The 14064-nt window shown below is 28.5% G+C and overlaps 1 protein-coding gene across 2 annotated transcripts; it reads right to left on the bottom strand.

Moving 5' to 3' along the window:
* Positions 1–186: 186 nt before the first annotated feature.
* Positions 187–5697, bottom strand: LOC113872341 (probable E3 ubiquitin-protein ligase LOG2). 2 transcript variants are annotated; one of them, XM_027509830.1, is made up of 4 exons: positions 5550–5697; positions 4641–5052; positions 1000–1498; positions 187–579 (listed from the first exon to the last, which is right to left on the bottom strand). In XM_027509830.1, the coding sequence occupies exons 2-4, from the start codon at positions 4823–4825 to the stop codon at positions 439–441; spliced, it is 825 nt and encodes a 274-aa protein (XP_027365631.1). In that variant the 5' UTR covers positions 4826–5052; positions 5550–5697; the 3' UTR covers positions 187–438. The 2 variants fall into 2 exon arrangements, with proteins under 2 accessions (XP_027365631.1, XP_027365630.1); XM_027509829.1 differs by lacking the exon at positions 5550–5697 and having other exon boundaries at positions 203–579; positions 4641–5491.
* Positions 5698–14064: the final 8367 nt, after the last annotated feature.

Here is a 14064-nt window from a genome sequence, read left to right on the forward strand (position 1 = left end):
TTGGAACAACATTATAGTCTTGTTAACATGGATCTAATGCAAATATTGCAACCACTAGTGTTAGTAAACATAAATATATGACCATATAAACATGAATCCAAACTTGCACGTTAAGTTAGAGCGGGTTTTTAAAACACGCACCAAAATTAAAAAATGTCATACGAAGAGGGTAAGACACATTATATGAAGGGAAAGCCATTTAGAAATCCGAAATAAAGCCAAACAAGCATGGCGTAGGCATTAGCTTATACAACAATAATACAAATAAGGTGCAATGCCAGCCCGTTGTCCATGTCAAACAGAATGTCATACATATATTCCAATTTCCATTTTTTTTTTTTTTGGATTATTGGAAAGGCCATGAGAAAGTAAGTTAAGAGTATTAAGTATAACAGTTGGACTGTACAGGAAGCTTGTGTTACTACTAAAATTGTATCTTCACTCTTGAGGTTGAGGTTGAGTTTGAGGTTCAAGTTCAGGTCCAACTTTGATCTCCAAAAGCCTCTCAACTGGTTGTCTGCAAATTGGACATCTATTTGTCTGAAATCTCAAAACCTTTGCACATCCACTACACATGCACTACAACAAGGAAACAAATCCATCCAAAGTATATATCAATGGTTAAAGTTGAGCAAAGATAATAATCAGTTTGTTAAGACTGATTACTGAATAGTAGCACAATAATTTATGGGGTAAAAGTGCATATTTGGTATATATTATTTTTTAGAAAAACAATTGCTTATTTTTTAGATGCTCTCTCACGAGTCTGACAAAAATAAATGATTATTGCTCTAAAATAAGTTGAATAAAACACACAAAATAAAAAAAGTAAACACAAAAGGTTCTGATTGTTGATGAAATTTGGCAGCAGCATACATGGATATCATTTAACAGTTTCTGGTAAATTAATACTCACGGTATTGATAACTATCATCAGAGCATCATTCTGTCAACCAAACCAAGAGAAATTAATTTAAAGAAAAGGAAAATTGTAAATACCATGTGGCGACAAGGAAGGACAGTTGTGTCCCTAGGCTCTGACAAGCATATAACGCACTCTTTTCCAGGGTCATTCCCATCCAAGTCACTCTCCACTGAATTTCCAATACCATATATCTCCTGCAGTTCATACCTCATTCCATTTACCCATAAGATCTGCTTCATAACCTTCACCTGGAATTCTCCTTTCTCCTTCTCAAACACTGCTTGAGTTATCTGAGAGTTTGTATTACCGGGTGTTGGAGTTTCATTTGATCCATCATCATGGTCACCAGACGATGCATCTGCTTTGATAGCAACTGGATAGACATCCATGTCCCCCACATTCAATAACTCAGACTCCTCAAATATTGAAAAATCAATCCCAGTTCCGGCTGGCTGTTTAAACTTCTGGCCAAGACCTTGCTGGAAATTTACAGTCACGGGTGCAAGAACATCTTCCTTCATTGGGGTTAGGGTGCAACCTTCACCTTCTTTTGCAAAGAAAAGTATGGTGATGCTGTCATAGAGATAAAAGGAAACAAAACCCTTAGATCAAACAAATAAAAGAACTATTCAACAAAATATCCATATTCATAGTCACACACACACGACAATTAAACCTTTAGCACCACTAAGTGTTTAATGCATAATCTAAACAGGACATGTATTAAGTCAACACAAGGTAGTTGAAGGTGAAAGGCATGCTTATGGTGCTAAGGTGTTTTAATGCCTTGAGGCAAGACACATCATAAAGTGTACACCTTACTAAAGAAAGGCATTACTGTTAGAAAATTAAAATAACAAAATTGATTACTATTATGCTTTGGTTTTCCATTAGAATAAACTACTCAACCATAACATTTATAGTAAAAATAAAAGATAATGATGTTCAACTTACAAAGCATTAAGCTGTTTGCCAAAATGTCAAAAAGTCTGATAATTAGTTATTCATTTATCATGTTGACTTTAACATTTATTTTGACGTCAGTCAGAAAGGTGCTCCTAAAGTGCAGAGGCACTGATCACTTCTAATGCCTCGCCACAGTGCTTAGGTGCATTTTTGGGCTTTGACTACACGGAGTCAATCACATCTCATATATTGGTACTGATTACAAAATGCTCCTTGATCTAGGAAAGTAATAAATACTTAAAATACTGAGTAATTTATTGCCTTCAAATGTGCTAAAATTTTTTTTTCTTATACAACTTTGGAAAATTAAAATCCCTCAAGAAGCATGCATTTAACCAACCATTCAGATACTTGGTAGTGAAAAAGTCAGTATTGCATTTGCCTACATATATTTTTTATTTACCAATTTCAACTATTCTATTTCCAAATATGCCAGATAAGAATCCATTTGCATCTAAATATGATATGAAGAGCATATAAGGTTGGTTATCTTTTAGTTACAGTAGATAATATAAATTAATTCTACTTAAAAGACATGGACTTTCCTACACGAGTGGGTTAACCACGAAAGAGGGATAACTAGTGATTATGCAGAAAATTACTTTAGATGATATATGTTAGCAATCCTTGAACATGGAAAGTTATTCAAAATAAAATGTCATTTTGCTAGCAATTGAACCATAAACAGTCAACACAAAACATCAAACAGTCAAACTATTATAGTGTGACCACTTTCTCCTCTAATGAACAGTTCCTCTCTTAACCAGCTAATGTTACTGGAAACAAACCTACAGTTCAACAGTCACAAATAAAAGTGATTCCCAGAATGGTGATTTGACAGTAATAACAAATATTAGCACATGTATATCAGGAAACTAGATGATCATTAAGCAGTTGTGCAGGCACAGAAAACCACGGCTTACAAACTGACTAAAGCATTATTGGCAACTATTTTCTCAACTCGGTTAATTGTCCCACTCCCTATCATGGTAGTTAAAATTGCAATTTTACACGTATGATCGTATAATTTTCTTATGCCTCAGCGATCCCGATCACACTCACTGACTTGTTTTGCTAGGATCATAAGATCTTACTCCTTAGATCGTAGGATCAAACAATTTTTTTGATCCTACTTGAACTCATTTTTTTTGAAAATAAACAACAATTATGACCCATTTTTAATTGGTCCATTAGATTTAAGACTTTTAACTCATTCATTTTGGCACTTTTCTTCACCTTTTGTTTTTGCTCTTATGCATACAAAAGTTCTACACCCATTCTTGGTTTTTCTACTTCTGGGTTTGGAACCTATACACTTCAGTTCTTTTGCTTTTGGGTTGAACTCTTGGTTCATTTTCTTGCGGGTTCAACTACTCTCTGCTTTGGTTCATTTGCTACACTATTTGGGATCCTGGATTCAAGTTTCTGATCTCTGATAGGTTACACTCTTTTAATCTGTTTAGTTATTTACAAAAGTCTTTTAAGTGGGAAAGGAACTGCTAGGGAGGTACTGGGAGTTCAGGTGCTGCTAACATTGAAAGCAGCTAGGATGATGCTACAGGTGGGGGTTCTGAATTTGGAATTTTTGTGACTTATAAGCTTGTGGCTGTTAGTAATTTAAGGTTATTTTGTCTTATTTTTATTATTTTTTATGCATATATATGAATTCAAAATCATTTTGTATTTTTAGGTTCTTACGATCCATGTTATGATTACACAATTTATGTGTTTCCTTAACCTTTCCGATCTTAGGTAGGATCTCGATTTTGACTACCTTGCTCGCTATTAATGTGTACTAACCTACTTCTCTTTCAATTGCTAAAAGTCAACACCCCATGCAAAATAGAACAAGTGATTTCCTCACCACCCTAAAAAAGGAACATGATAAAAAAGGTACTGTAGAAAACCTCAATAAACATTCCCAAATAGATGAAAACTCGGTGAAATATTGTCTAGCACATGATCAGATTGAAATCCAGAATATATTGATCAGGGAGAAAAATTAAATAATTTATAAGCAATGCTGATTATCAAATGAAGATAATCTGTCATGCTAGCAATCTTTAGCAGCAATTGACTTTGCTTTCAATCGGGCTCCCCAGATTGTCAAAGGAAATTGAACCCTAGCAACACATAGATATGCTTATTTAGTACGTCACAAAATACACACAATACAAAAAGTATATTAACTCTTCCACAGAAAAAGCCATTAAGCTATCTCAATTCTAAGGTATCAACTTAATTCATAGACACCAGTTCATACCAATATAACCATTATGTCATGCACCCCTTTTACACTCTCCTAAGCTAGCTAGAAATAACATGAGCCAATAAATAAAAACTAACCACGCCATTCTACACAGACTGCAATAAAAAGTTCTCATCACAGTCCAAAATGGTAAGTTACCATCATCAATACAAAATAACATGAATAACAAGCATGGATAGAGCTGTAAGTAGATTTGCCCCATCCAAATAAGCAAATGGAGCAATTAAACCCTGCAAACACTCAACAAGCTTATCAACTCCAAAACCTTGCATCTGCCACATAATTACCATTCACACGATGCACTAATAACCACAAAACATAAATTATCTGATTACGTGCATGTTTGATCACCCTTAAATTTAGAAATATAATAATAAAAGCTATTTCGAGAAATTAACAAAAATAAACATTTCTTAAAAAATAAGCTGATGCAAACACGCCATACATCATCATCATTATTATAAGGAAAAACAGCGTTACCTCCCAGAAACGGTGGCATCGAAAGTAAATGACACAAGAAAACGCCCAGGATTTTCGTCATCAGGTTCAATCCTAAGACTCTCCTTCTTGATGTTGACATCGTTCTTTATAGTAACCGCCTTCTGATGCTCCACATACGGCGTAGGTGGCAGCAGCGGTTGCGGCGGAGCGTAACGCCCCCACATCGGGTCTACCGCCGGACGGTGATGGTGGTCGTACGGCGCCGGCAACGGAGCCGGTATGGTTGTCGGCGGCGGATAGTAACCGGGGTAGTTGTGATAAGGCGTGGCGGCGGGAGGGTACGCGAACCGGTTCGCCGTGATTTCCGGCTGCGGAGGCACCGGCGGCGGGTGAATCCGTCTCCCGCTGCCGCTGCCACCGTGTCTCCGGCGGCTGTTAGAACCACTGCTTCCTATGTTACCCATGAAAATGAAGAAAATTACGAAAATACCCCAGAAAAGCTGTTATTTTTTTTTTTCTAAATATAATTTAGAGAAAAATCAAAACTTGGAAGCTTAAGGAAGAAGAAAAGTGGGGTTGAGTAAAAGGAGTGTGGTTGTTTTATTTGCGGTGGTTCAAAGAGTGTTATGAGACAGTGACAGAGAAAAATGCATTAGAAATAAGAACAAAAATAGAATAAAAATAATGGTGAATAGAGAGAAATGGAGACACAGTTTCTTTAGATAGTTGTTGGATGGAAGATGGAGGGTATAATGGGATTGCGTAAAGCTCCACCCAGTGAGAGGAACACCATTGATGAGGGATGGGAAGTGAAGGTTTTGGCTAAAGTGACCCACTTTTTTCCCTCTTTTGTTTGGTTTGTGATTTTTCTAATATAATATAATGTTATAGTATGGTGTATGAGTTTTGAGAATTTTATTTTTAAGATATAGGAATGGACTATTTTACCTTAAACAGAAATCATGTTCTAGATTCCTGAATCCACACTGCCATTTTCGACACGCTACTCAACTTTTAGTTTGTCGTTTTAGGGCCTAACCCCATCATTACATGAGACGAGGGCTCTCTCAACTTTCGACTTGTTCTCTCTTTCTCGTCATTTGGGTTCTTGGGAAGGCTTAAGCTTTGTTCTGAAAATGAGATCAGATAGAAAGAAAAGAAAGAAAGAAATAAAGAGAAAAAGTTATGGTAAAAAATATATAATTTGAATTCATAGAAATAGAAGTAAACAAAATTTCATTTATCTAAATGAGTAAAACAAATAAACGTACTATAATTTTAATTATAATAACTGTTAAAATTTTCATTTAATCAAAAATTTAAAATTTGCAACAATTTTTAATTGAAAATTTATTTTTTATTTTTTAAAATATTTTTATGTTATTTAAAATAAAAATATAAGAAAAAACCTAGTAACTCTTTACTATCCAAGTTATAATTTGGTGTGCATAGACATGAATGTGCCAATAGTTAAATAAAAATCGAATGTGCCAGTAGTCATTCTCCATGAAAGAAATAAATATATTTTTGAGAAATTTGCGGATATTTTTTCACCAACTTTCAAAGCATTCAAGTCATAAAAAATATTTTCTCTATTAAATACATGTAAATAGAAAATAATTATATGTAATATTAATTTTTAGATATTTAAATAATAAAACTCTTCTTATATTTATACATCACTTATTCAAAATGAATGCTTAAGTTGTGTTGTCTTGCTAAACTAATCCAAAACTAAAATTTAGTTGGTATTCCAACTTCTTGTCAGTGGTTTCCCTTCTACATTGTTGATAGAAATTTGTAATTTAAAATAAAAAGGAAAAATATTTTCAGAAACTAAACAACCCTAAATATTTTACTATGAATACTCAAAGAGGGAATAATTATACATTGGTTGATATACATTTATCAGATATGCTGCTAGTTATATCAGCTTTGGCATCTTGTCTTAGCCTATGAGATTTTGTTACTCTTTTTTATGTAACATTTTGAAGACTTCAACAATGGCAAGAAAACAAGTTTGAACGGTGGAGAATCGTTTCCTATTTTACCGGCTACAATCAACAAACCTAATGCTGTGTTGATACTTTGTGTAATGAAGAAATAATAACACAAGTTAATGCATGTTTTAGGTGTTTCTTATACCCATTTTCTTATGAGAAAAAAGTGACAAAGCACCTAAATGTTTGATACTGTTGGATGCCAGACAAATAAACGGTTGAGAATATTTGAAGAATCAATTTTTAAATGACAAAATTTATTTTACTTAACCCATATGTTAAAATCACAAGAAAGATAAAACAAACTTAAAAAAAAAAATAATGATGTGGAAAATCAAACAAAATTAATATATTTAAATTTGAATTTTCCTCATTTTAAATAAAATTTATTTATAAGATATAATGAGATTATAACTATTCATTAAAATTTAGTATAATTTTAAATGAGTAAACTAGCTATTAAATTTTTCTACACCAACAAAAGAATTATTTAATTATTCTTTGAAGTTATATAAATCGAACATTTTAACTAATAACTATTGATCTTTTAAAAATATATTAATTTGAGTTGAAAATCATTTATTTTACATTTGAATTATATTCAAGAAAGTGCTTTTGCGCACTTAATGGTAAAGCTTGTGCATACCAAATTGGGATGTTTTTATTATTTTATTCTCTTTACTTTTGGTTTGATTATTATGATATTGTGGGGAGGAAAAAGAAAGTGGGAAGTGCCTAACACGTGTATTCCACTACAAACATAAATACATTATTTATAAATAATACCAAAATTAAGCACCAAATCATTGCGAGTGAATTATCATTTTAATCATATAATTTTCTCCCAAACATTGCCTTATATTCCATAACCATCGTTTCTTGTATCTAAAAGAGATTCCTCGTGGTTGCTTAGTATACACACTCTTCTTACCTTTCCTCCTTCATAAAATATCACAATTTTGCAAATAGATAAAAAATCTTTTAAAGTGGTCTTACTTATAAAACAAGAAAGGAAATACTTATTTACTTTTTAATTTTTATAAATTTTTAATATTATGTAATTTAAATTAAATTAACTGTATATAGCCCCTTATTCGGTTATTCCTTTATACACAATTACCCAAGCACACATGTTTTTCTTTTCATTGAATAAAATTATTATTATTTTACTGTATAGTTCATTTACCTTGTTTATATTTTTTAATAATATATTGTGAACAATATTTTTTAGGCTTTGATAACTGGATATACCAAAACATCTATTTATTAGTTCAATATAATTTTTAACACTTGAATTTTCTTATGTTTATTTATTTCATCAAAAATATTATTGCAATCAATAAAGTAATTCAACCTGTATAAAAGAACTATTAATTAAATACAAATTTATCTCATGTTTTACTATTTGACTTTTTTCTATTAAATTTATTATCTTCTACGTCAATATATATATATATATATATATATATATATATATATATATATATATAAAGAGTTTGAGCATCTTCTATTAATATTATTGTTATAAACAAAATTGAAATGTGTTATTGATTGGACGTACAAAATTTAAAATAAATAAATATTATATAAATAATTTTATTAAAAATTATAAGTATAATATTAAAAATAATTAATTTTCATTACATTCATATATATTATTATTATTTTATTTAAGATCAATATATAGTAAAATAATTTTTAAATTCATTAATAACTAATGAATTTTAATTGTTATTTTTATTTAAAACAAAAAAAATGTAGAAAAAACTAAAGTAAAATGGTTATAAATATAAAAATAATTATATAAATAAATGTAATGAACAAATTGGAAAAAGTTATCACTATTTACAAAAAAATACGTGATAATTACTCTTAAATTTATATTATTTACAATAATTAAAATTAATAAATTTTTATTTATTATAAATTAATGTTCTTTTAATTAGTATAAATATTTACAAATGTGAAATGTAAATGTAGAAATAAAATTCAAAAGGTTAAAAATTTAAATCTTATAAAAACAATTTATAAGATATATGAACTCATTCTCTCTCTTGGTCGATGAACAGTAATGCTATTTACTCACAATTAGGGATGGAAACAGGATATGCAGACCAGACTTTTTTCTTGAGAAGCCTGACTTGTAACATAATTATTAAGTCTGAGTCTGACCTATTATCTGTTAAAGGTTTGCTTTATTTTAGGTCTGGCATGCCTGTTTATTTGGCCTAACCTTGCTTGAAGTTTATTAACAAAGTCTGTTACAAAAAAAATTAATATTAATAAAAATATAAATATTTTATTATCAAATTAGTTTATATATTTTTCTAATTTCTATCTATGTTATTAATAATTATTAAATAATTATAATAATATTTATATAATTTTATAAATAAAATTTAAAATATTATTTAAGTATTAATTACAAATATTTTATATTAATAAAATTTTTATTTTTATTTTTATTGATTTATTTTTAAAAATTATATAAATAGTAAATATTTTAGTTTTATTTTAGAAATATATTTTATTTGTTTAAAGACATCTTATATTCAACAAATAAAGTTATAGTAAATACATAAAATTAATAAAATAAATAACATTCACATAATTTATATTATTTGCTACATAGTCTGATTATATATATATATATTATAATAAATTTTTTATTTTACTTTCTTATCATTTTTTATAAATTTTTTCTTTCAAATAAAATATAATTTAAATTTAAGTAATTTCTATTTATTATAAATATAAAAAATTATACTATAATATATTAATATAATAATTAAATATTAATAATAATAAAATTAAAAATATGAAAAATTTATTAAAAGAATATCAATATTTTATTTTTAAATTTTAATTCGTTTAGTTTTAATCGTGTCTTATTCTTCTTCAGCTTGTTTAAATATAACAATTATAATAATTTATGATTAAATAAATTTATTTTTTAAACACGTGTAATCGTGTATAAATATTTTTAGTTTCAAATATAATATAATTTTTATTTATTATAAATAAAAAATTATAACATAGTATATTAATATAATAATTAAATATTAATAATACTAAAATTAAGAAGATAAAAAATAAATTAATATAATATTATAATTTTTTTAAATATTAGTTTCTTTAATTTTGATTGCATTCTAATCTTATTGAGACTTTGCTGCTCTTTAGCTTGTTCAAACAAATATAATAATTTATCTTATATTTATATTCAAAATAACTATAGATAATAATAAAATAAGAATAAAAAATAAGTGTGATAACAACTTTGACTCAGAGGTATGTAGTTGTGCTAGGTTTGTGATTTGTTGTGATGTAGTGAATAATAAATTTTATACCAATAAAATTGCTTAAGAAAATATAAAAAAAAATAAAATTTGTATAATATTAAAAATTTATAGTGATTGTTGTTATTGGATAATATTAATAAAAATATAATTATTTTACATATATTCAAATTTTTATTTGTGTTATTGATAATTATTAAATAATTGTAATAAATTTTATACAATTTTATAAATAATATTTAAATTATTATTTAAGCATTAATTATAAATATTTTCATATTATAAAATTTTTATATTTTTATTTTTCTCAATTTAATTTTATAAAATTATTAATTATTTTAATTATTTTTTATGATAATTATATTTTGTTTGTATAAAGATATCTTATATTCAATAAATAAAATCACAGTAAACACATAAAATTGATAACAAAAAATAACACTTACAAAATTTATTAAATCAGCTAAAAAAATTATTATATTTTAAAAAATAAATAAATATCGTCATTATAAAAATTGTAGATAAAAAATATTTATATTATAAAATTCATAGATGCAGAAAAATAATATATGAGTATAGGAAGAATTATTAAAATTTATATTTAAATTAAAATAACTTATATTTCTAAATTTTTATCTTAATTAAAAATATGTGATAAAACTTAATATAAAAATTTAAACTTAATGTACTATATATATATATATATATATATATATATAAAATGACAACAATAATAACTATTAAATTAAAAAAATAATTACAAAATATTTAATTTTATTTGTTTCATTAATTTTTTATTTTACATTAACAAATAAACATAAAATTAGCTACACTATAATATTAATGTAATATAAAAAATATTACTGATACAATAAATTAAAACACATACTTATATATTACATATAAATTGATAAATTAACTAATAATTTAATTAAAATACGTGCAAGTTACAAAAGTATATATTATTATATAATTTATTTATAATTATATTATTTATATTATTTGCTACATGGTCTGATTATATATATATATATATATATATATATATATATATTATAATAAATTTTTTATTTTCTTTTTTATCATTTTTTTAATAAATTTTTACTTTCAAATAAAATATAATTCAGATTTAAGTAATTTCTATTTTTTATAAATAAAAAGAATTATAACATAATATATTAATATAATAATTAAATTAATAATAATAATAAAATTAAGAGTATAAAAAATATGTTAATATAATTTTATTATTTTATTTTTAAATTTTATTTTGTTTAGTTTTGATTACGTTTTATTTCTGTTCAAAAACTTAACTATTCTTTAAATTGTTTAAAGAATATAAAATTACTATTATAAACAAAAGTTATGTGAATTTTATTAAATATTATAGATTATATCAACTCACACTCTTTTTAATATCTCAATTTTTTTAGCATAATAAAAAATTTGACATATAACTTACAAAATTAATATGTGATAAGATTTTAGTTGGTCATATTACTAATAGTTTATTAGAGGCTTCCTATATAAAGTTCTCTCCCTGTAAACATAAAATTATTCCAATATAAATTCCTTTATGGTATCAGAGCACTCCTTGGGAGGGCTCTGTCACGATAACCTTCTTCCGCTAGCATTCATCTCTGTTTCTTATCATGCTACACCTGAAAAATCAATCAAAGAAAATGTTTCATCCAAAGATGAAGATCAATCACAAAACCCTACGAGTCTGTATTATCTCCATCCAGGAGAAAACCCAGCCTCCATTATCTCTGACCCTCAGCTCAATGGAGTCAATTATCATTCGTGGAGCAAGAACTTCAAGAGAGTGTTATTATCGAAGAATAAATACAAATTTGTCGATAGATCTATCAAGGAACCCGACAAGAAAGATCCACTTTGAGACGCTTGGGAAAGATGCAACAATACTGCCGTATCTTGGATTATCAAGACTCTCCCACCAAAAATTGCACAAAGCGTTATATACATAGATAATGCCCAAGAACTGTGGGAGGACCTCAAAGATCGCTTTTCGAAGGGAGACCATTTCAGAGTTTCTGATCTTCTGCAGGATCTTCATTCTATCAAACAAGGGGATCGAGGAATTTCTACATACTACACTGATCTGAAAACTTTATGGGAGGAATTGGAGGTTTTGAGACATCTTCCATCTTGCACCTGTTTTATAAAATGTTCATGTAATCTCATGAAGACAATGAAGAAGTATAGGGATTATGAATATGTGATATGTTTCTTGAAGGGACTAAACGATCAATACAGTCATGTAAGAAGCCAAATCCTCATGATGGAAGAGCTTCCATCAATAAAGAAAGCTTTTCCATTACTGATACAGCAAGAAAGACAACACGTAGGAGCAATGGAGTCAAGAGTTCTTGCCACTCCCATAGATCAGAATTTTGGCTGGAGAGGTTCTTCAACAGGCAGAGGAGGAAACCAAGGTAGTCAAGGGAGAGGTAGATCAGTGAATGGAGGAAATATCAAGGTGTGCAGTTTTTGTGGGAAGGAAAGGCACACAATGGAAACGTGTTACTTCAAGCATGGTTTTCCACCAAACTTCAAGTTCAAAAACAGATCTACCAACCCTTCTGTTAATTCCTTAACCTCTGAGCAAAACAACAATAGTCAAGAATCTATTGGCCAAAGCAATGAGCAATATGATATTCTCAAAAATCTCACACCAGAACACTATGCACAGATCATTGAAATGGTCAAGAAGACTGACATTCAAGGCCAAACGCACACCATTAACCAGGTTTCTCATAATACTCAAAATAGGGATCACACCCATCAACAAAAGCTAGGTAATCTTCTTGACCCCAGTGTTTGGATCTTAGACACTGGGGCCACCGATCATGTGTCAAATTCTTTGAATAATTATGTTACCTATCATTCCATAGAACCTATTCAAGTCAGTCTTCCTAATGGTGTTGTTACACATGCTTATTTCTCTGAAACTGTTTCTTTCACTAATGATTTTTATCTGAACAATGTTCTTTGCATTCCAGAATTTCAATTCAACCTCATCTCTGTTAAGAAAATCACTGATACATTAAATTGCGTTTTAATTTTTGCCAAATTCTCTTGTGTCATACAGGATATGACTTCTTCGAGGATGATTAGTCTAGCTAAAGTAAACAAGAATTTATACATACTGCAAGAACCAAATAAGCCTGTTGTACCTACTATTTCTGCTGTTAATTCTTTTGATAATAATGTACTCAATAAACATACTAGTTTTGATTTGTGGCACTTTAGGTTAGGCCATCCTTCTACTAAGGTTTTACATCATGTATGTCAACAATTTCCTTATGTACATTCTAACTCTACCATGATATGTGACTATTGCCATTTAGCAAAACAATCTAAATTGCCTTTTCCTGTTAGTAACACTAAAACTGTTGCTTGCTTTGATCTCATACACATGGACATTTGGGGTCCCATATCTGTTACATCAATGCATAGTCATAGATACTTCCTCACTGTCATTGATGACTACTCTAGACATGTCTGGATTTTCCTCATGAAATCCAAACTTGAAACTATAAATTTAATTGATGAATTCATTAATTTTGTTTACACTCAATTTGGTAAGAAAATTAAATGTATAAGGAGTGATAATGGGGCTGAATTTGTCATGCACCCTGCCTTTTCTAAATATGGAATAATTCATCAAACATCTTGCGTTGAAACTCCACAACAGAATTCTGTTGTGGAGAGGAAACATAGACATATACTTAACATTACAAGAGCTTTGTTATTTCATTCTCATATGCCTAAAATTTTCTGGAGTTTTGCTGTTATGCATGCTGTCCACTTGATCCACAGACTTCCTTCTCCTGTTCTACATGGTAAATGCCCTTTCCAAATCTTACACAATGAATTGCCCACTTTATTAAATTTAAAGGTTTTTGGCAGTTTATGTTATGTTTCCACCTTAACTCAAAATAGGAATAAGCTTGATCCTAGGGCCAAAAAGTGTATTTTTCTTGGATTTAAAAATGGGACCAAGGGTTACATTGTCATGGATATCAATACTAGGCAAATTTTTGTTAGTAGAAATGTGATTTTTTATGAGAACATTTTTCCTTTTAAACCACACACTTCTGACACTACTGTTAAATTCACCGAGTCTTCCTCCTTTAATTT

Source organism: Abrus precatorius, unplaced genomic scaffold (assembly GCF_003935025.1).
Source record: "Abrus precatorius isolate BTA unplaced genomic scaffold, Abrus_2018 Scaffold7, whole genome shotgun sequence".
Taxonomy (NCBI): Eukaryota; Viridiplantae; Streptophyta; class Magnoliopsida; order Fabales; family Fabaceae; genus Abrus; species Abrus precatorius.

Coding starts and splice junctions, on each gene's coding strand:
- LOC113872341 (XM_027509829.1), bottom strand. CDS start 5,065: ATGGGTAACATAGGAAGCAGTGGTTCTAACAGCCGCCGGAGACACGGT. Junction 1,499..4,640: donor GATGCCACCGTTTCTGGGAG/GTAACGCTGTTT, acceptor TCTCTATGACAG/CATCACCATACTTTTCTTTG. Junction 580..999: donor TCCTTCCTTGTCGCCACATG/GTATTTACAATT, acceptor TCCTTGTTGTAG/TGCATGTGTAGTGGATGTGC.